Here is a 22,443-nt window from a genome sequence, read left to right on the forward strand (position 1 = left end):
AGGCTGCCCAGAAAGGTTGTGGATGCCTCATCCCTGGAGGTTTTCAAAGCCAGGTTGTATGGGGCCCTGGGCAGCCTGGTCTAGTATGAAATGGGGAGATTGGTGGCCCTGCATGCAGCGGGGGTAGAGATTCATGATCCTTGTGGTCCTTCCAATCCTGGCCATTCTGTGATTCTGTGATATTAGACCTGCAATACCTTGCAACAAGAATCACAGACAAATGGCCACAAAATCTGCTTGGGATTACAAAACAGAGTTCATTTTCAAATGGAGGTGTTTGGGAGGACCTGATCAACAACAGGAAAGTTAGCACAAATATCAGTTTCAAGTTTTATTTTTCATGTTGGTGAAACACAGCCCCTTTTCAGAGGCAGCATCTGTAGAACTGTTACAAACACTTAATAATCTAATACACCACAGACCTTGGAAAGAAACAAATGAAGCACAGGTTTCACACTGCAATTGGGCATACTGAGTCATAAGTTACAGATAATTTAGAAAGCATCTAATTTTATATACATTACACTGATCATTGCCCAGTCTTCATGCAAATATAATTTTTCTCACAATCAACGTTATTTTTAGAAACCTTCTTATTTTAAATGGTATATTTTCACTTTAAATCACTTAAATGGTATTTACAGAAGTGTGCAAATTGCTTTGAAAGATAGAAACGCTTACACATAATATACAGACAGCATCTTCTACAGTTAAACATTTACTAAAAGGTAGATAACATTCCTATCACACTTTCATTGCCTAAAATAGGAGAGTAAGTTATATAAAATAGACCATCTTATTTTCAGACACTTTCATTTCTGCAGATTTGGTCTTTGCAGCAACATTGCAATCAAAGATTAAGATTCCACTCCTAAGATCCAAAGAAGCCCCTTCCATTTCAACAGCAGCTGAACATGTTTAGTACAAGTTACTTTTGTTCCAGATTTTCCACACTTGGCACAGACTAAAAAGAAAAAAGCTCAGGGAGTGGGGAAAAATAGTCTTGTTTTTTTTTTTTTTTATCCCCCCAACATGAAAAGCATGCTAATTCATAAATTTTATTTGTAAGGATCTATTAGTGTTGCAGGCACTAAAGCAAATAAAGTCTGCAAGTTCTTCTACAGTATACAAAACTGCTTGTATGCCTTCTCAGATATATGTAAATGCACACACAAAGAAGTAGACTCCTTGGGACCATTCAACAAAACTAATTTCAGAATTGGAAGCAGCAGGAAAAGCTTGAAGAAAGTTAGTGTTCCCAGTGCTTCTAAACGTGCTTTAAAAAAAAAAAAAATGTCATAAAAACTCCCCATAAAAAGTGCATGGTGACCCTTCCTGAACAAATCCAGAAAGCAGAAGCTGGAGCACATCACTCCAGCCTCCTCAATGGTGAAGAAAGAACAGTTTCAGGAAAAGTCTTCAAAACCACCTTTTTCGCATACTAGTAATCATTCTGAGAAAGAAAAAAAAAAAAAAAAGTAATTCACTTCCTAAAATCTCATTTAAGATATTCTATAGACATACAAAAATTTCTATATATATCCTTAATAACAATGGAAATTTAGCTGTCAGACAGTACAGAACAAAGGTAAGCAGCTTTAAAAAGCCCTCAAACAGTTTAAAAAAAAATAATAATCAAAGCTTACTACATTACACTGAGACAAAACCGATCCACTAAACTGAGTAATGACTTTAACAGCAGCCATGCCTGCAATCATGCTGTCACTCATGCACCCACTGCACTGAGTGCTATCCACCCCGAAGTATTAGCCCTCAAAGTCTACCTTCATCACAATCACATCTGAAATGCTCGATATTTTTGAAGACACCCAATTCCTTAATGTGGCACAAACTGTAACAACACTTAATACTGCGGTCTACTGCTTACTGAGCTTTGGACATCAATTTAGTGCAGGTCTTGAAAAGGTTCTTCTGAAAGAAAAAAAGGACCGCAGATGCAACTTCTGCAGTTGTCAACATTTAAGCATAAAGTGGTCAAGTGAATGTGGACAATAAAGAAGTTTGCAGAAGACAGCAATTTGTAATCAAGTGAAAATGGAGAAGATGCTCTAAAATATGGTTATTTTGAACTTCCAGCTACTTTGAGGATTGCCATTTGTAAAAATCTGTTCTATGCTTTGAAAAAAGGAAAATATTCACAGATGAGATTATTAGCTAGCAAATGAACACCTGAAACACTAAGCTTGATCATACTACTGAAACATTCCACCTAAGTTTTTGCTAAACATTGTCTCCAGAGCTTTATAATCAATGCACATTACCTGCTACCTCCATTTTTTTTTTTTTTAATTACATTTGTCAGAAACAGTGCTAGAAAAGTTGCCAATGCCATCCAATCCTAATGTGTACATTACAAACACTGTGCACAAACATATTTTGAAAAACTTAGGTCAATTATTTTCTTGACGTGAAACGTGTGCGTCTGTATATTCAAGCTTGTGAAACTTCTCCATATTAACTGGTTTAGTATTTTCTACAATCACATGGATATTACTTGCTAAATTTAGGATACTAAAAAAAAAAATAAAATACATATTCCACTGTGGGGAATATTTGTTAACTGAATGCTCCTCTTAGTGATTATACTAGTGGAAAATACGTCTGCCAGTATTCCTTAAATAACATTAAACAGGAGATGAATATCCAGACAAATAACCTTATATTCAACTTTGGAAAAAACTCACAAACATTATTGGTACCAAAGAAGTGTCAGCTATTGAAATCCAGTATTTGAGATTTTGTGTTGTTCTCCTTACCCTGTGCTTCTCTTCAGAATTTTGGTTTCTTTTTAAACTGTGCTTTTACTAAAAATCTCCCTCCATTTTTCCCCCAATCAATGCAAGGCAGAGCACTGCAGATGTTCCTGCTAGATAAGAAATGAAATTCAAAGATGTTACAAGATGATAGGTATAATCATGCTTTTTCTCCTTTTTTTTTGTAGCCAAAAGCTGCCCAGTTAACATTAGCATTCCCATATCACAATTGCAATGAAGCTCTGGTAAATCTGGTACCTTTGGATATGCTCAGCATCACAAATATTTAACATAACATAGGTCTGTAGCTAGCACAGTCCACCAGAATATTCATCCTCTTCCTCATCAGCATGAGAGCCCACTGTGGCTGGTCCTCTTGTTTTGTCCTGTGTAGCGTTTGGAGATTTCTTCTTGATTCCACCTCCTGGGACCACCAAGGTAAGACCAAGCTTGGCATACTAACAATAAAAGTACAAGTTTACTTTCTGTACTATTATATTCAGTACAGAAAACAGATTGCTGATTTCAGAGTACATTTTCCAGCTTAGAATAATAATGAGAATAATCAAGCTTAGGATAATTAACGTCAGTGTTCAATTTTTTATTTTGTCCACTGAAAGACGTTGAAAAATGAGAGATGAGACTATCAATATTAAGTCTAACAGGAAAGTTTGGCTACAGTATCACAGAACCATTATAGAATGATAAAATGGTTTGGGTTGGAAAGGAACTTAAAGGGCATCCAGTTTGAACTCTTCTGTCATGGCAAGAGGGTCACCTTCCACTGGACTAAACTGCTCAAAGTCCCTTTAAATTGGGTTTTGGATTCTATAGCTACAGACATTCAATCTTTTCGAAACAAAGAAAAACACCAGAATGCTTTCAGTGTGTAGCTCTGCATACATTATCTAGGTATGGGTTATACTAGTAGTTCTTGCAAATGTTTTTTAGTAGAATTAGTGCGTTCAATGTAATAAAATTAGTCACTACCATTACAAAGTACTGCATGGATGGATATCCCCTTTATTTTATGGCTTTCCTATCCTTATACTTTCTGCTTGCTAGCTATAAGTGCAATCATTAAAAAAAACATATGGACTTCTTTCTTAAAATGGAAAAAATTTCACTAATTGATGATTTGCTGGAGAATAAGCACTGAAAAAAAAAAACATCCAAAGTCACCACATTCATTCTGTAATGCTTATGCACACAGGGCAGCAGATTGGTATTTCTGCGATAAAACAAACTTCTGGCACTATGAAGAACCAATTAAAAGCAAACAGTGTTTTGGTCAATTACTTAGACTCCGCAGGCTGATAACAAACTGTTAGCTCATCTAAGTCTTCTCACCATCAGAATGAAACAGTGGTGTGGAACTTCACAGAAGTCAGGCAGTGAAGTAAAAAAAAAAAAAAGTTCACAAGGCAAAGTTACCAAGCAAGTCACAAAAAATACACAGATCCTGCTCTCCTTGTTTTCCTATAATGGACAAAAGCCTTTCTTAAAATGAAGAAGCAAAAGCTACTTACATCATTGTCCATGTATTTGAAGAGAGGCAAGTTACAGACTTCAGAAACTTGATCTTGATCTTGCTGATCATACCCTTCCAGAAGTTGCTCTAGTGCTGCACAGTCTTCACTTCCATTAAATCCTGGTATACTGAAGGAAATTAACAGTTCATTTAGGACATTCCAGCAATCTACGTGGTGCTCAGGTGTTTTATTTTTACAGGGTGTTGATTAATAGCAGAAGAGAAGGCAGCTGATGAGAATCTGATGGACTACTTACTCCACAAAACAAAACCATTTTGATTTTTCCTGGAACACAGATCATATCCATAAGCTTCAACTTTCAGCAATACTAGTTTGCTGACAATCAGACCACAATCATAGTCAAGCCAAGAATAGAGTATTAGAATTTTCCTGTTTTTACTGAAAAGTCAATAAGCTTTTCTTCCAACTTATATGCAGAAAAAAAACACAATGAGTTTTTATCTAAAGCAGAAATTAAAGACATAGTAAATATGACCAAGATGTTTCAAGACAGATCTTCAAAAACTACTAAAAAAAAAAAAAAAAGATTTAATTAATATATGTTCAAGTCACTTCACTTCAAATACAGTTTAAATAAAAATGTTATGTTCTAGTATTTTGTGACTGAAGTCCTGCATGAAAGCCTCTGGAGTTTGTGGCTAAACATTAATCCAGACTTGACACCAGACATTTCTCTTGGATGTATAAGGACTACTTCCTTCAATTTCCTCTATTAAAATGGATCAGTTCCTACTTCCTAAATCATCTTTCAGTTAAGACAACTGTTAAAGAAAAAAAACAAAAAGAAAAACTTGCTTTTCTTTCAACATATGACAAGAGCAAGATCTGTTACATCAGCATAACCAGAAATGCAGTAACTCACACACTACACACTTTTCTTTAACAAACCTTTAGATGAATATTTTCCTCAATCTAACCACCATACTACAGTTCCAATGATTGTACTAGGATGCCACTAATGAGTATTAAGACTGCATTGCACATTTCCATTCTCAAATGGAAAGTTAAAATTACAACTTTTTAAGGGCTTCAATAAGACAAAAAGATTTTAATAATAATTATAATAAATCAGTTAGAACACCCAGAAATCCTCATTTTTAATCCCAACTATTTGTTTACAACAGGTAGCCTGCTTCAGCTCCATTTGAAAGAGATGTACAAAAGAATTCTAACCACAACAGTATTCCGCTCAGTTTTTCACAAGGAAAATCAGAAAGAACTTTTAATTTAAATCTCATTTCATCTGTTGCACTGAAGTGCTTCCTTATGACTAACTTTATTTTATGTTCGTTAGGAAGTACCACATGGTAATTACTGCTGAACCTCCTAGTGAAAGTGAAAAAGATTCCTGACAGCTGGCTACTTAACAGACAATGCCACTGTACTTCAAGTAAACAGAGGCTTAAAATTTATTATCAGAGAAGGCTTCCATTGGTCTTTCGCAGAATAAATTAGGTTGGAAAAGACCTTCAAGATCATCCAGTCCAACCATCACCAATAGCTCTCACTAAACCATGTCCCTCAGCACAACATCCAAACCTTCCTGGAACACCTCCAGGGTCAGTGACTCCACCACCTCCCTGGGCAGCCCATTCCAGCCCATTGCATAATAAATCTACATTAATGAAACATTCAGCTTAAATTTATAAAATATTAGGCAGACTTACCTGTAGCTTTCCCTCACGCACCTTTCTGCAGCAACATAATCATTTCTGTGAAGATGAACTAAGACTTGAGCAATAGTTTTCTAAACAAAACAAACAAGAAACACAGGGGGAAAAAAACAACAAAAAAATAGAATGATAATTTGATTCTAAAATTGAACAAGAAAGTTGGAACCACACTATGATAAAGTAGTAAGCCAGATCTTCAGCTAGTATGAAATAGATTACCTCCTCCAACATTGTAATGAACTGTTGCATCAAACTTGTGCAGCAAATCACATAAGGAAAAAAGCATGACCAAGTCATGTTGATTTAAAAACTCAAAACAGACGATCAAAAATTCTTATTTAGGATCCAAAGTAACTATTTCTACTAAGAATCCTGATTAAATAACATCAAGGTAAATGCAGACCAAAAGACAATCCTATGGAAAAAAAAAAACAATACAAAAACATCCATGATTCTCACTCTCCAGTTTCAAAATAAATTAACTCACATTCCAGAAGAGAAAACTGGGCTTATTCAAATTAATTTGAAGGCAAGTCCAGAAATCATTACAGTGCAGTGTTTTTGACAGCTTCCACAGATAAACAGCATCCTATCAACATTACAGCAGTGAAAAACAAGAGGATAAGGAAGCATGAACAGCCACACGTTCTCATTACCTAGCAAGCAACATATCTCTGAATCAAGAGGTACGTGATGTCAGACAGAATTCAGCCACTACCTTATGTTAGTTCAGCAAACCTTGAAATACCCTACCAGAAGTTATCATTTAGACTTTTACCTTATAGCACGTTGGATAATTTTCAATTTCCTTATAAATGCTTTTCTCCTTTTGAAGGGACAACGCAGCCTCATCCAATCTAAATTGAAACAAAAACAAGGAGTATCAGTGCCAGGAAACAAGCATAATGAACCCTATGCTCACAGTGAGCTGTTTAATACACACGCGAGTTTTCCTTAATAAAAAGCAACATAAAATCAGCAGTAGATCTTTCTAACTACCACTGCAAAATAAATTTTCTTGAAAACAGTCAAACAGATGCAGACAATTACATAAAGGAATGATATGCTTTAGTAAAGCAAGTCTAAGCTCAACCACAGGTCTGGTGATAAAAATCTATGCTTCAAATAAGATGCCACGGAAAATCCAAGGCACGTTTTCAGTCTGGGATCAGACTGCTGCTAACAGATTAATTGCCCTGTTTTCTATTCCACAGCTATGAAAGATTTCCAAGTACTTTCTACAAATAAGTGCCTGAAAAATAACTCCTGAACTTCTTTAATAACCAGTGAATCTCATATATGCCCTTTAAAGATGTATTAACTAATAAAGAGGAAACAAAGCCTTACAGCTCACATTCCTCTATCTCAGAACAAAAAATAGATGATTCCTGAATATGACAGTCTATTACATCCCGCAGAAACCTCAATCTCATTTATTTTGAATTTTGTCTCAAAGACAGATGTAAATAATGGTATATAAACCCAGCAACAAGATAAAAGAACAATGGAACTGCACATTGAAATACAGATTCAAACATATGTAAACAAATCTACAGAAGTGATACCTGCGTCCTCGGACTAGAAGTCTTGATGCTTTCCCTAACATTTCTAATGCTTGCCGTAAACGTTCTTCATTCTAGAGAAGAGCAAAAAGAATTCACATGCTCGTGTTTCATTTGCACAGGATTATTAGACCTTAACCTACGCTGTCTGCAACTCAGACCAACTGTTCTGCTATACCAACAGTTCACATACTCAGTGGAAACACAAAGAGTATTGGTGCACCAAAGTCCCACACTCAGCTTCTGTATGGATCTAGAGAGCAAAGGAGCATCAATGCAAACTTATTAATCCAGTAATATATGTCAAATGCCTGTAGGGAAGTACGTCAGAGACGGTCATGAAATGGCTCAAGGGATGGGTTGAATTTTAAGCAAACTCTTCTTGTACCTTCAAGGATTTCAAACTCTTCTAAGCCAAAGGACTGTGGAACAGCCATATTCCCCACCCACTTGACTGCCCAACAAGAGGCAAAAAAACTTGACAACATATAAAACTCACATTTGGTCAAGTCCCAAAATGAGAAAAGAACGGACTTTATCATAATATCAATAAAACAACTTAGAAGCCAGCCTCAGACATTTTATTAGCATTACAGCTGACCCTAAACACCAATTAATTCAAGCTGGTTTACCTTCTGGCAAAATTATCTGCTGGAAAAAAAAAAAAAAAAAAAGAAAAACAAAAACAAGCAAAGCTTACTTCAAACACTGATGCTGCTTGCTGATACAGCTGTACAGCTTTCTCTGGGCTCACATTTTCTATTAATCTGTAATAAAAATAAGTCATTTCTCAGATGAAAGCATCAAAGAGGCAGGGAAGAAAAAGCAAGGAGATACCTCTGCCCCACATTCATTCTGGCCACCAATACTATAAGCTTACTTCCCAGCTCGTTCCAGTGCAATGGCAGCTGTATCTGGTGTCCCATTCTCCAGGTACATCATGCTGGCTTTCTCTATCAGCTGAACAGCTTCAGGGAGCCTCTGCATCTCCTGCAAAGACAGTCAGAGGACAGCACTGTCACGAACCGTGCTTATGAACAACTCTAACACCATATATGCCATTTCAGCTTACAGGAAAACGGTAACAAAACACAATAGTACAGAAATGCACCTTCTGTATTATCACACATTTGCAAAGAACAAGTTTAGCAGTGAGTCTGGTAATTCTTTACATTCTTTTGAATAACCACAGAGAGGGGGAACTAACAGGCAACCTTCTCACATCCAAAGTGAGTCAGACTAACCAGGTCATTTCCTATGTAAACTCTGATATAACCAGAAACAATAATTTCTGTTTCTCAATCTTTAATTTAAATCTTCCCATCTATAAAATCTAATTTAACTAGCAGCTAGACAGCATCTAAGGAACATACATTTAAGCATTCTGGTGACATATAACCTACCCTATGTCAAGTAGGTAGAAAAGAAAATCTTTTTCTTCCACATAAATACCTCAAGCAAAATGTTAATTCCACCATCCTATGAAACCAGCACTACTGGAGCAAACAGGCAAAACAAGACTGCCTTGTCATACTGCAGCTTCAAACTGCCAGACACTTATTTTTCTTTCAGAAAATTAAAAGATTAACATAATCCTCTTCCAGTGAGATCCTTGATTCTCCCAGTCCTCTTTTCAGAATTTTCTTCTACTGATATAATATCAGATTAAAAAACAAACAAACAGTATTTGGTCAATAGTGAAAACACCATAACAGAGCTAGAATGAGCTTTTATTTCTCTTGCTTCAATCCATTGCTCACATAAGTAGTAATTAGTTCCTTCCCAATGTAAGGCAAGAATTTGGTACCTTACAGCAGAAGTACCACTCTTCAGTTACCTCTGATGTGAAGCCCTCACCTCTCCTTCTTCAAAAGAAAACAACAACAAAAAAATGTTTCCAATTAAAAACAGTTTCCCTGAACTACGTGAAGGTATTGGCGGGGACTACAAGTCAACAGTAGAACATCACTGCCATATGCAACTTGCTTGCATATATCTATAAAACATCAAGGAGAACTTTTAAGTAAAAACTAGTAATGAAAATACCTTTAGCATCATGCCAGCTTGTTCATAAGCTCTGCAGAGAAAAAGTTTACAATTTAGATATTGTGTATTTCAACAAGCTGTGACTATACAGCAGAAGTTAACCTGCATCAGCTACCACTTCACTGTTAATATTTAACAAACTGAAGAGGTTTTGAGTGCTTCAATTTAATGAGATAATACATGTGTACAATTATCTTTCACAAATGAAGTATTTCAACCACATAATCACTGCTCTCCCACACAAAAATCTATTCCCATCATCTGACCCACAGACAACATTTAGATTATTTGTCATCACCCACTTGCTTTGAAGTATATTTATTTACATTTCTATATAAGCAAAACAGTGCAGAACGTCAAATTTATAAAAAGTTTATCTAAGAAAAAGCACTTGATACAAAAAGCTATGAAAGATTGTCAAAATAGTTATTTCTTCAGAGAGACATTGCAGGTTTTTAGACTTTCCTTGCCCATGCTTTCATTAAACTAATTTTGAAATGGTGAAATCACTTGAACTGAGTCACTTACTAGAGACCAAAATGACAGCTCATGCTTGTACTGTAAGTTAAAAAAAAAAAAAACACATCAGATTACTCAGTACATCCATACTTACTTGGCAGCATGAAAGAGACTGGAAGTAACGTTGTCAAGTCAAGTACAAATGCCATAAAGCAGAAACATCAATAGCATATAAGATCTTATAGAACTATTGGTTTCAAAGCAAAGAAACCCAGAAATGCAAATTGAATCTGCCAAGTTTTTAGGCAAAGTATAAAAAAAGTAGCACCTAAGACAAAATAAATGCAAAATATTAAAGGATAACTGCAAAGTTGTAAACATGCACATTTATTTAAAACATGTTCCCTGGTTACTGAATGTTGCCACAAGCATTGTAATAATGTTAGCTGCATTTAGTTAATACTATCCATCCACAGATACTTAAAAGTGCGTACATAAATTTATGATGCAGCACCTAAATTTTTCAGGCACCTCTACTCTGCACTGGTGAGACCTCACCTGGAGTACTGCATCCAGGTGTGGAGTCCTCAGTACACGACAGACATAATGCTGTTGGAGAGCACAGATGGCCACAAAAATGACCTGTGGAATGGAACACCTCTCCTATGAGGACAGGCTGAGGGAGCTGGGGCTGTTCAGCCTGGACAAGAGAAGGCTCCAGGGAGATCTGAGAGCAGCCTTTCAGTATATACAGAGGGGCTGTAAGAAGAAAGGGGACAGACTCTCTTGCTGGGTCTGCTGTGATAGGACAAGGGAAAGTGGTTTCACACTCAAAAATGAGATATTTAGACTGGATATAAGGAAGAAATTTTTCACATTAAGAGTGGTAAGGCATTGAAACAGGTTGTCCACAGAGGTGGTGGATGCCCCATAACTGGAGAAAAGCCAGGCTTGGCAGGGCTGTGAGCAACCTGGTCTGCTGTAGGTGTCCCTGTTCACTGCAGGGGAGTTGGATTAGGTTACCCTTAAGGGTTCCCCCCTCCTAAATTAAACAGTTCTATGATTGTAAGATATTCAGAACAGATGTTCTAATCAAGAGTTCTTTAGCTTTCCCATTCACAGCACAAAAAGTCTTCTAAAAGAGAACCTTCTTAGACTGACAATTTGAACAAAGATATTTAATATATTTTCTACCTATTACCCCACTCTAAATAACGAATAACTTCTTGGAAAATAGAAGTAATGAAAAGATACGCTTTGTTGTTTTCATGTGCTTCAGCTTCTCGTAAACAGGCTTCCCTTGCCTGGTCAAACTGCTTGGCATTCTTAAAGGCAACAGCTGCAAGAAACCAAACAAAGTTCTCATTTACAATTCGCCTTTATTTTTTTAACCTCATCTACTAAAGTATTCAATCATTCAAAGATGCAAACAGGCATTTTAGACAAATTGAATGGCTTGCTAAATTGTAGCCAGAGAATCCCACCACAGCATTAACTTTATTAGCCACTTATTGGTACCCAATGATAGGACAAGAGGCAACAGGCACAAATTGGAACACAGGAAGTCCCATCAAAACAAGAGAAAAAACTTCTGTATTTTGAGGGTGACAGAGCACTGGAACAGGCTGCCCAGAGAGGTTGCGGTGTCTCCTTTTCTGGAGATATTCAAGACCCACCTGGGCACCTTCCTGTGCAAACTATTGTAGGGAATCTGCTTTAGCAGGGGGCTGGGCATTCTTCAGAGGTCCCTTCCAGCCCCTGTGGTTCTGTGATTCCATAATCAGTACAGTTTGTACAAAACCAGTAGAGCAGCAAAAGAAGCGTACCACTGACAAAACAAACTAGTAATAACTCCCTCAACGTAACCAATTCAGGGCACAAAGAACACTGAAGCAGGACTGAAAATAAATTTCTATTTGTAAATGCTTCAGTTGCTCTTCAAACTTCTCCATTTTTTCATTCACTTTTGTTTCATTCATTTTTTTTCATTCACTGTTAAACAAATGAGTCAGCATGTCTAGCAGCAGGAAACCACAGGGGAAAAAAAAGGTACACATACATACAAATTACTATTAACAGAAAGAACAAAGTTTACAAGAAAAAAAACACGGTTTTATATTCAGTGTGATACCTATAGCAGGAAAGGTGTCACACTGGTGAAGCAGAAATCTTAATGTGTCCACAGGAAAAAATGAAAAACACACCACAAACAATGCCTCTACTTTACTGAAACTCTCTTAGGTCAAACAATTTTCAAACAATGGCAAAAAAGCAAAGTTTTAAGAACAACTAAAATTTTTGTCGTTAGGGAAGATCATATAATTTGGGGGTTGGCAAGTGAAAAGAGGAAAGCTTTACTGTTGTGCTATGTAGTAAGATCCAACATATAAGCTGTAAACCTCAAGTACAATTTGAGATTTTACAGTGCTTCTAGGAATACTAAGAACATTTATTTTCCTCCTTACTTTAGTCTTCGCAACAGTTGTACTTATACAGTAATATACTAAAACTAAGTAAAATATTACTGGGGATTAAGCTTAAAGAGTATTTTGAAACCATAAAGCATGCGCCCATATTTACAGTCACACATACCTGCCTTTCCATATTCAGTAGCTGCACTATCATAATCTGGTTTCCATTTTAAGAATCCAGTTTTCAAGCTAAAATGCAAGAAGAAAGGACAATTAAAAATGAGTAATACTTATGTTTCACCTTTGAAGTACTACACATAGATTTAAAACTTCAGACAGCTCTCTGAAAGAGAGTAATTACCCTTGTGCCAATACCATGGTGGAATCACAACTGCAAAAATAAACGGCAGCATTGTTTGGACTTGTATAAAGCACTACAATGACCTCCCACAGCTACATGCCCTGCAATAACATGCTTCTGCTTCAGTCCCTACAACATCATCACCAGCTCAGATCCTCAACAATGTGAAGTCAAGAAAAGAAAAATACTTTCACCTGAGAATCGTCAGACTCTCTGGTTTGTAAACAACTGAACAAACTTACCCACAACTGTAAAACCTCAGGGATTTTTTCTGATATGCCTATAGCAGCTTATGACACTAACTGCTCCCATACATACATAAATACAGAGCCCTGGGCAGCTAAGATGGTGGGTGGCAGCCCTGCCCACAGCAAGGGGTTGAAACTTAATGGGCTTTGAGGTTCTTTCCAACATAGGCCACTCTGTAGTTCCATGCGAATCAGAATATGTGAGTCATCAATGCTGACTTCAGAATCACACTTTCCTCATTTAAAAAAAATCTACGCATTGAATAATCAATAGATATCAAGATGTTATAATCACAATATAATTGTATAATTAATAGATATCAAGATGTTATAGTCTCAATATAATCAAGAGAGTTAGGCAAAGTAGACAATGATCACAAAAAGAGAATAAGTGGAAGAGCTTAACCTTCGGCTGGGCTCACCACAAAACACCAAGAGAGGTGATCTCCAGAAGAGGTCCTTCCCCTCTGGTAGCCAGCTCTTAAATAGGTCTTCCAGCAGCACAGGTGAATTGCCTTCACCTGTGCTCCTCTGGCTGACTCATGGCTCGCCTCAGGTGATCAATCAGAGGTTCAGGCCGTGACTCAGTAGTTCCCATACACGCATACATACAAAACTACAACTTCAGAGCCCATTGATACAGGCAGACACTTTAGATGCATTACATGCTTAGTTTGAAAAAAGCAATTTTGTATACACTGCATACTAGCAGTCATCATCTCACTTAGGCAAAAGCCACAGCATACAGCTCTAAGGCAACCATCCCTATTGCACTGTTTTTCATCACAGAAAGTCTGAAAGAATCAGAACAGACGAGTTGGAAGAGACCTCAAGGATCACACATCTCCAATCGCCTCACCACAGGCAGGGCCACCAACATTCACATTTAATATTAGGGAAGGCTGCCCAGGGCCCCATCCAACCTGGCCTTGAACACCTCCAGGGATGGGGCTTTCTCAGGAAAGGTACTGAGATAAAATACACAGGCCTTAAAGCTGCACACAGTTTGTGCACTGCCTGTTTTATTTCAAACTCTTTTCAGGACAAGCTTAAAATGGATTCCACCAAAAGGCATTCTGCTCAGGTAACGTGAGGAAGGCACCTGGCACACACTATTATCCTGAAGCAGCCTGCCTTCTGGACCCTATAGCTTGAGGCTCCCTACCAATTGACACACGCAGACGTTAGGCCTTCTAAGTAAAGCGCCCGTACAGGTGTCTGAGACCCTCTAAAGCAAACAGACCCCAAAAGCCCCGCCTCAGACAGGCCATAACCCCCACTGCCCGCCCCAGCAGCCCCGGCCGCCCACTGCCCTCCCTTTCCCGTCCAAGTCATGTCGCCGGCAGCTACGAGCCCACAGCCACGGAGGGATCACGGGCAGCCCACGGCACTCCTCCCGCACCAGCCTGGCGGGAAGGAAAGGAGCCCAGATCGCTGAGGTGACAACCGCCTCGCCCGCTTCTTCCCGCCAGCCGCCCCAACCCCGTCCCCGCTCACTATTTCTCCGCTTTTGCGATGTGCTCAAGGGCCTCGTTTATCTTCTGCGCCGCCATCGTGGCTGCCGCTACGGAACGCCGCAAGGCTCACGGCGCTTCCAGGGGCGGGGCTTCGCGCTGCGCCTTCTCACTGCGCCTGCGCCGCCTGCTGACAGCGGCTGTTGGTGGCGCGGCTGCCTCAGGGCGGCGCTGTGTGGTGCTGGCGCTGCGGCGGCGGCGGTTCGGGCTGCTCTCTGACAATCTTCAGAGGGCTTTGGTACAGAGACGTACCTCTCTAACTCGTTTGGTTTGTGTGAAAGTAAGATCTAGTCCAATACCCACTGATCGTGTCCCTCAGTGCCACACCCACACAGTTCTGGAACGCCTCCAGAGATGGTGACTCCACCACCTCCCTGCGCAGCCTGTGCCACTCTTTCTGAGAAGAAATTTTTCCTAACAACCAACCTGAACCTTCGCTGGCACAACATAAGGCCGTTACCTCTTATGCAAAACAGGAGAAATGTTCAGGCCTCTGTGGGCTATGGCAATCCACAAGTTTTACACTTGATAATTTAAATAAGAGAAATATTTGTCATCACAAGAGCGAAAAGCAAAATGAGAAACTAGTTGAACCTGTAAAACCCTGTATTCAGATCATAGGAGTCATTCAAAGTCCATACTGTTTATAGGAATAGCGCTATGCGATTTTGTTTTCTGCCTTAACTGGGGAAAAGAAACAAAGTTGATACGGAATCACAGAATGGCTTGGTTTTGAAGGGACCTCAAAGCACACCATTCCCCAACCCCTCATCGTGGGCAGGGCTGCCCTGCAACAGCTCAGCTGCCCAGGGCCCCATCCAAGCTGGACTTGAGTGCCTCCAGGGATGGGCACCCAAAAAAATGCTATGTAGGCATCAGGTACACTGTTCTGAATTGCTTTCCCATCCTTTACCATTTCCAACACTCCCCCAAGGACATGGACATTTATTTTTCTAACTTTAATTCTTGTACTACACTGGAGATGCTATCTATAGCAGATGGTGGAAAATCCCCGCTGTGTTATGTATTATTATTCTGTATCCTGTAACAAAGTAGGAAAGAAGGTAGCATTTGTAGCAGGTGAAAGGCAGCTGTGAAAAAGAAATCATAGAGCTAATTCATTAACAAGCAGGATAATCTCAGAGAAGAATAATCTTCTGAAGCACCCAGTGAGTGACCTGTTTTCTTGTTTGTTTGTGGTAGTGTTTCTGGCTGTGTTCCTTGAGATACAAAGAGCTGCTGACTTTTTTTTGTGAGGCTACATATGTGCACTGTCTGATCACTTTTTATATTGGAATGACCAGACGACACATTTCCAAGACTAGTATTAAATGAAATAGGATATTCCTGGGTAGCTTTTATTTTGTAGACACAGAGATTTTACATCTGGGAAGGATCATATCACAGCATCTGGTGCTTGCCTGTGAACTGGAATTTGGTATTTAAAAGTACCCAGGTACAATGTGACAAATTTTTACAGTGATAGTATTCAGAATGACAAGATTTTATGAGTGCAAGCTTACAACTTCTGTTTACTAGATGGATGTGAACTCTGCAAATAGCTGCACCAGTAGCAGCCATTGATTAATAATCAGTCCTCAGCTGTTTGTCACTTCTCCTTGTAGAGAGTTTCTGTCTCCCATCTCAACACTTCTCGTGCACACATCAACCATAGGCAGACTATTGAAAATGAGCTGCATAAACTATCACAGCTTATTTTATCTGAAAGAGGTTTGAAAATACGTGTGTTTGTGGGGTGTAACCTCTGGCTAGATGCTGGAGGCAGGCAGCTGGGGCTAGCATCTTCCACCACTATGCTGGGTCCATCCTCAGCCCCAGTGCAGGGACAGACAAGGATTCCTTCAGAGAGCTCTTGTGAGCTGTAAGAAATTGTGATTAAATTTGTTTCTTGATTAATTCTTACTTTTCTTTGCTGTTAAGATGTCACATTCTTGTCCAGAAAGTCAGGAGTGACTGCAGTGAACTGTATTTTAAATCAGCTGCTGAATCCTATCTTTTGCTCCACTGGATCTGGAAGGCAAATTTCAGTTTTCCGAGATCTGGATTTCCCAGTTCTGTCTGACACTGTCTTTTGGCAGCATATGTGGAAAGTTGTACATTGTGATTTATTAATGTCTGAGATGGAGTCATAACTACAATAACAACAGCTACAGTACCATGCCGAGGAAATTGTCTGTGAAGAAGAGAGAGCGATCTGTGGGCAAACTGCTACTAATACTGATGGTCTAATGAACAATTGACTCTGACACATTTTGGGAAAAAAAAGTGTTCTATGATCACTCTGCCCACTTGAGTGCTTCAGTACCTTTTATTTTCCTGTCTTCAGAGTAATTCCATAGAATTAATTTGCTTGTGAGACTACTCCTTCCTGTCTTAATGAATAAGGCAGAAAGCAAACAAATAGCTCTGAGGGCAGCAAAATTACTAAATACTGATTCTCTGAAGATTTGTTTCTCTCTCCTGATTGAATTTAATTAAATAACAAGACTACATTGTGTGCCCACCTTTTACCAAAGAGCAGAGAGTCAGCACAGGAGAGAGATCTTATAAATGTATCTTCCAGCTGGAGGAAAGAGGTAATCACAGAATCACAGAACCACAGGGTCTGGAAGGGACCTCTGGAGATCACGCAGCCCAGCTCCCTGCTAAAGCAGGTTCCCTGCAGCAGGTCACACAGGAAAGTGTCCAGTTGGGTTTTGAATATCTTCAGAGAAGGAGACTTCACAATCTCTCCGAGCAGCTTATTCCAGCACTCTGTCATCCTCAAAGTAAATACATTTTTCCTTAAGTTCAGATGGAACTTCCTGTGTGGTGCCAATTGTCCTGTGTCATTGGGCACCACTGAAAAGAGCTTGGCCCCATCCTTAAAGAGCCTCAACCATTAAGTGTTGATAAGATCCCCCCCACTTGTAATTTCCTTGGAAATTATGGAAAATGGAAAGCTGTGGCAGATTCACTATACACTGAACATCCATGCAACAAACTGCAGGCAGAAAATTTCAACTCGGAAATTCCTACCTGTTTCACCATGTTGCATCACAAGCCATGGCAGTGTTTATTGCCTTCATCTTCTGTACTAACTACAGCATCCTTTGCTGTAGTTACTACAGTTACAAACTACAGTTACCTTTGCCACTGTATTATCTAGCTTTAAATTATCTAATTATCTAATTTATCTAAATTATCTAATTTTCAGAGTACATGCTTGTCATACTTCAAGTAAAAAATCAACTCCAGTCTTTGCAGTCACCCAGCACTGACTTTTGAGGAGATCTGCACTGAGGAACAGCTCTGGTCATCCAAACTGTCTTGCAAGACCCAGGAGGGAAAACTGTAGGGCACAGCAAGCAGAAAAGGCTATTTCATCAGTAGCTGCTTCTTGAAAATTAATTTGGCTCTAATATCATGCCTAAAGCACTTCCAGGCATTTATCTGCTTATTCACTGTTGTTTATTTGAGTGACTTATTCATTTCTATTATTTTAGTTATTCTTTAGGTCATGCTTGAATTTTGTTTGCCAGCACTGCATTTACCTGCAGGGCTGCAACTGTGAATATGGACAAAGAGTTTTGCAAGTGGATCAACCAAGATCGACGCATCCTGTGGTCCCAGTACATCCCGTGTACCCAGCATATCCCAAGACCCCACCACATCCCAAGGTCCCAAAACACTGCATAAACCCAGCACTCTCCATCTTCTATCAGTTCCATTAAAGGGAATTCAGTTATGGAAGAGGCTGGAGGGACTCACTCAGCTTTCTGGTCTGTGCTGCTGAAAAACAAATTGGAGAAAGGAGGTGGTCAGTAGGGCAACCTTTCTGGTGATGTCTCAAGAGGGTCTGGACCTTTCCAGATGCCCCATGGCTCAGCCATGTTCCTGTCTTCCCACCCACACTCCTTTTCTTTTTTTCCTTCCTTCATTCTCCCCAAAAGGCAAATGTTATTTAATGACCACTGTGAATCTGAGGACAAAATCTCCCTTCCTCCTCCTGTGTACCTCCACGGTCAAGTGCTTAGCACCACCCCAACCATCCCTGCCACTGCAGAATACCTCCCTGTGCACCATCCCCTCCGCTCTCAGCTCACCTTGTTTTCTATGGAGAAAAACAATGATGACAAATGACCCAACCAAAAGTGTGAGGACCAGTCAGAGTCACCTTCCAGGGATGGACAATCTGGGAAAAGGGATCTGGAAAAAAACATCAAGAAAAGGGTTACTTTTACATTCCCATATGTGGAAAAGCAAGAACCAGACTTGGAAGATCACAGAACCTAAAGGGGCAGCAACCAGTGAGCACTGACACATAATGATAGAGTCCTCAGATTGACACAGGTGGGGAAGCTACTCAGCAGTCTGCGCCCTCTCCCACTAAGACATGAAGAAACCCATCAAAGAAACCCAACAAAACCACCTAATCTGTGCATATCCATCCCCAAATCACACAATGCACTCACTCAAACTCAAGATTAAACCTCATGGAACAATTCAGCCCCAACTTTCTTCAAAGGTTTCTGTCCTTCAGCTCTCCATTGATGGATGTGAGGATGAGGATAGACAGAGGTTGGGGTGGGACACACAAACCCAGCAACTCATGCAGGTGTCACCCCAGCCTGACCTGACACCTCCAGGTCCACCACAGATTCTGCATAGCCACCATCATTTTGCACAGTGCAGATGTATGAACATCTATTGGAGGAGCTCACTGCAGTAATGTGCAAATCCAGATTTCCATCAGAATGACAATCCCTGAGCAGTTCTGTCCTCCCTTTATATTCTGCCATCTGTTCAAGGTCCTCTCCATTTTGGTAGTTGTGCACATGACCAGAGGATGGGTGTCAGATCCATCTGATGTCCAAGTTCCGAGCATCCTCCCAAGGGGACAAATGGCAGCGCAGCATGACATCCTGTCCTGCAGTGGCAGTGACAGGGAGGCTCAGTGCCACCACCCTGAGCTGGGCTGGGCAATGAGAAGGGCACAGAGAGAAGGTGAGATGGTGCCTGCATTAATGTGGGGGCATAGGGCAGAGGGAGAGTTAGTGCACACTCCATCCCATCTAAAGCAACTGAAGAGGGAGCAGGAGGGAGTGGAGAAGGATTTCTAGGGGAGTCCATTTACAATGAGTGATGGAGGTGAATAAAAGACAGAAATTCTTCCCAAAATCACATATTTCATGAAATAACCGAAGTGAAAGTGAAACCCTACTGGGGCTGGGTGCTGGGTTAGGGTCCTCCCTGCCCCATGGCTGCATCCCTGCCCCACAGCAACACCTCTGCCAGTCACATCAATCACATCATCCCCACAGGACATTTATCTGATCCCAGACAGAGGAAGTGGAGAGACATGAGATAAACCAGCAGGCTCCTCCAGGAGAGGGTGAAACTGGGGTGTTTCCAATCCAATATGAACAACATCTAAGCTGGAGAAGAGGAGAGGGGAAGAAGCTGTGGAAAGGAGACAGAGGAAGAAGGAAGAGAAGGAAGAAGACTGAGAAGGAGATGATGGAAGATGGGAAAGATTTGGAAAGAAGACGGGAGAAAAGTTTAGGAAGAATATGAAAGAAGAAATTATAGAAGAGAGCTCTAGTGGATCAGCTTTGCAGCACAGTCTCTCACTGAGGGACCATTCTTAGAAGGTCCGAATCACAGCCAAAATCCACCACAAAGGAGCTCTAAGAAGCTGAGGGAGAGCAATGCAGACCTCCTGGCTGTCCCCCCCCCCCCGGTGGCATGGGGGCTCTGAGAAGAGAGGACAGAGGGAAGAGTGCTGGCATCCCCCTGCAGTGCATATAAAGGGGGGGCCCAGGGAATGTGGTGAACAGGATGGGCAAACGGTGTGGTGTGTTGGAAGGGAAGGAGGAGACCTCAGGAAATGAGAACGATGGAAACAAGTGAAGCTGGGAAATCCAACAGAGTGACTTGGTGCACCAGTGAATTATGTCAAGCAGGAATTGCTTTAATACAGCACTGCATACACGGGGGATCACTCCACTGAACATGCACCCCAAGGGGAGCAGTGACTGCATATTTGTAAGCATAGTGTATACATATTAATTATATTTCCAACAAATTGGTTGCATATCATCCCGCTCTTCAGAGCATGCGTCATAAAATGTGGGGAGGGTGTCTGGGCCCCATCTGGTGGTCACTGCATGAAGGTTAGTAGTTGTGTCCTTGCAAAGAAGCAAAGTCTTCCTTGCTGTGAACTTCTTTAATGGGGGTGGCAAGGTTGCCTAAATCAGCCTCTACTGGTCTTAGAGATCTGCTTCCCCTGCATACCTACGTTATTAATTAAAAAGCTACAGATGCATTTACAGGGGAGAAAAGGTAACTTAGGATAGCGTTTCCCTACAGGTTCTTTGTGCCAGATCTTCCCTCTGATGGATGTGCTTCTTACATACCTTTCCTTCCCACTGTATTCCAGAGCAGCAGCATGCCTCACATCTATGCAGTTCTGTTTTACATTCTACGTTTTCTACATTGTCCTTCTCTCTCTTTTCTTCATTGTTAAATCTTTCTTCTGGTTTCGATTTTGTTCCTTCACCTAGAGGCTGCGTTCTTCACTCTTCTTTTAAATGCTGCTTAGAGTAAAAGTACCACAAAAACAAATAGATGTATTCTTACAGATGGTTTAAACTGTGCAGAAATAAAGCAGAAGCACGAGTGGTGCTCTCTCCTCTCTCTGGTGATGGTGACAGAACCTGAGGGAATGCATGGAGCTGTGTCAGGGGCAGATCAGGTGGATTTTAGGAAGAGATTCTTCTTTAGAGAGAGTTTCTGGGGGCTGGTCAAGTCCTGGAACAGTCTCCCCAGGGCAGTGGTCATGGCACTGAGCTTAAAGGTGTTCAAGAATTTGTTGTGTTTGCATAACATTCTGAGAAGCTTGAATTTTGGGTGGTTGTGTATGCATCCAGGAGTTGGGCTCAAGGATCCTTATGGGTCCCTTCCAACCTGGGTTATTCTGTGATACTATGATTTTAGGTAACAACAACAGAGCTTTCTCACTTGTCATCTTCAAAAGAAAACCAAATGTCTCTATACAGTATCCAACAGAATAGTTTGTAAAGGCCAGAGGAGAGAAGCTTCGCTGTCCCTTCCTGAGTTTTGTCTTGTGAATGCAGATCAATAGCTCTTGAGTTTAACGGATGATGTAAGGAAACCTAGCAAACACAAGAGGGCTCCATCTGAACGCGTATTGGGAAGCTGTAGGGTGGTGCTAAAAAGAAATGGCATCATCTCATGTTACGTAACCTTGAGCTAAATCGCAGTGCAGTTTAGAGAAATAGAAGATTCTTAATTGTTTTCTATGCAATTACCATCGTGTTTTGGATATACAGTGGTTTATGTCTAAACATTTTCCTCACGCTAGAGCAGAGAGTTATCAAAATAAAGCACATGAAACCCTGCTCAAGTGTCCCCTTATGAAAGATATAAAATAAAATTCCTAATTTTGTCATTCACATCAAATGTACCCAGCCTTTATGAAACAGGTTCTGGTTCAGCTGTCAGAAATATATCACTGTACATCATGAACTGGATTTTGGCAGTGAAAATTGTCTCTTTCCTTGATTTTATGTTCTAAATTCTTTTAAAATATATATATATTTATTTATTGCTATTGTGGAAACAAATAGATAAAAAAGGCAGAATGTAACAAAAAGAACCATAATGTAATGGGGTTATGGGGTTCATTCATTTCTCCACAGTGACAAGTAGGCTTGCACAAATGGGCTTTGCTGCATCACTGAAGTACCACTGAAAGTCTCTCAGAGACAGAACCAGGGAAGTCACCATATATATATATATATGTATATGTATTTGTCT

At 40.1% G+C, this 22,443-nt stretch overlaps 2 protein-coding genes across 3 annotated transcripts; both read right to left on the bottom strand.

Annotated features, from left to right (window-relative positions):
• Positions 1-318: 318 nt before the first annotated feature.
• Positions 319-14,698, bottom strand: NAPG (NSF attachment protein gamma). Of its 2 annotated transcripts, XM_052704165.1 has the most exons (12): positions 14,585-14,698; positions 12,660-12,727; positions 11,322-11,406; positions 10,222-10,239; positions 9,609-9,639; positions 8,443-8,552; positions 8,263-8,329; positions 7,566-7,636; positions 6,779-6,857; positions 5,995-6,074; positions 4,304-4,433; positions 319-3,232 (listed from the first exon to the last, which is right to left on the bottom strand). In XM_052704165.1, exons 1-12 carry the CDS (start codon positions 14,638-14,640, stop codon positions 3,083-3,085), a joined length of 945 nt encoding a protein of 314 aa, XP_052560125.1. In that variant the 5' UTR covers positions 14,641-14,698; the 3' UTR covers positions 319-3,082. The 2 variants fall into 2 exon arrangements, with proteins under 2 accessions (XP_052560125.1, XP_052560126.1); XM_052704166.1 differs by lacking the exon at positions 14,585-14,698 and having other exon boundaries at positions 10,222-10,249; positions 12,660-12,684.
• A 3,648-nt stretch (positions 14,699-18,346) lies between these two features.
• LOC128091053 (myelin-oligodendrocyte glycoprotein-like) lies at positions 18,347-20,034 on the bottom strand. The gene is given in 5 exon segments (XM_052703949.1): positions 18,347-18,393; positions 18,708-18,769; positions 18,771-18,810; positions 19,238-19,579; positions 19,929-20,034. Coding segments are annotated over 5 exon segments (597 nt in total).
• Between the last annotated feature and the right edge of the window lie 2,409 nt (positions 20,035-22,443).

This window comes from Tympanuchus pallidicinctus, unplaced genomic scaffold (assembly GCF_026119805.1).
Source record: "Tympanuchus pallidicinctus isolate F22 unplaced genomic scaffold, pur_lepc_1.0 scaffold5, whole genome shotgun sequence".
Classification (NCBI taxonomy): domain Eukaryota; kingdom Metazoa; phylum Chordata; class Aves; order Galliformes; family Phasianidae; genus Tympanuchus; species Tympanuchus pallidicinctus.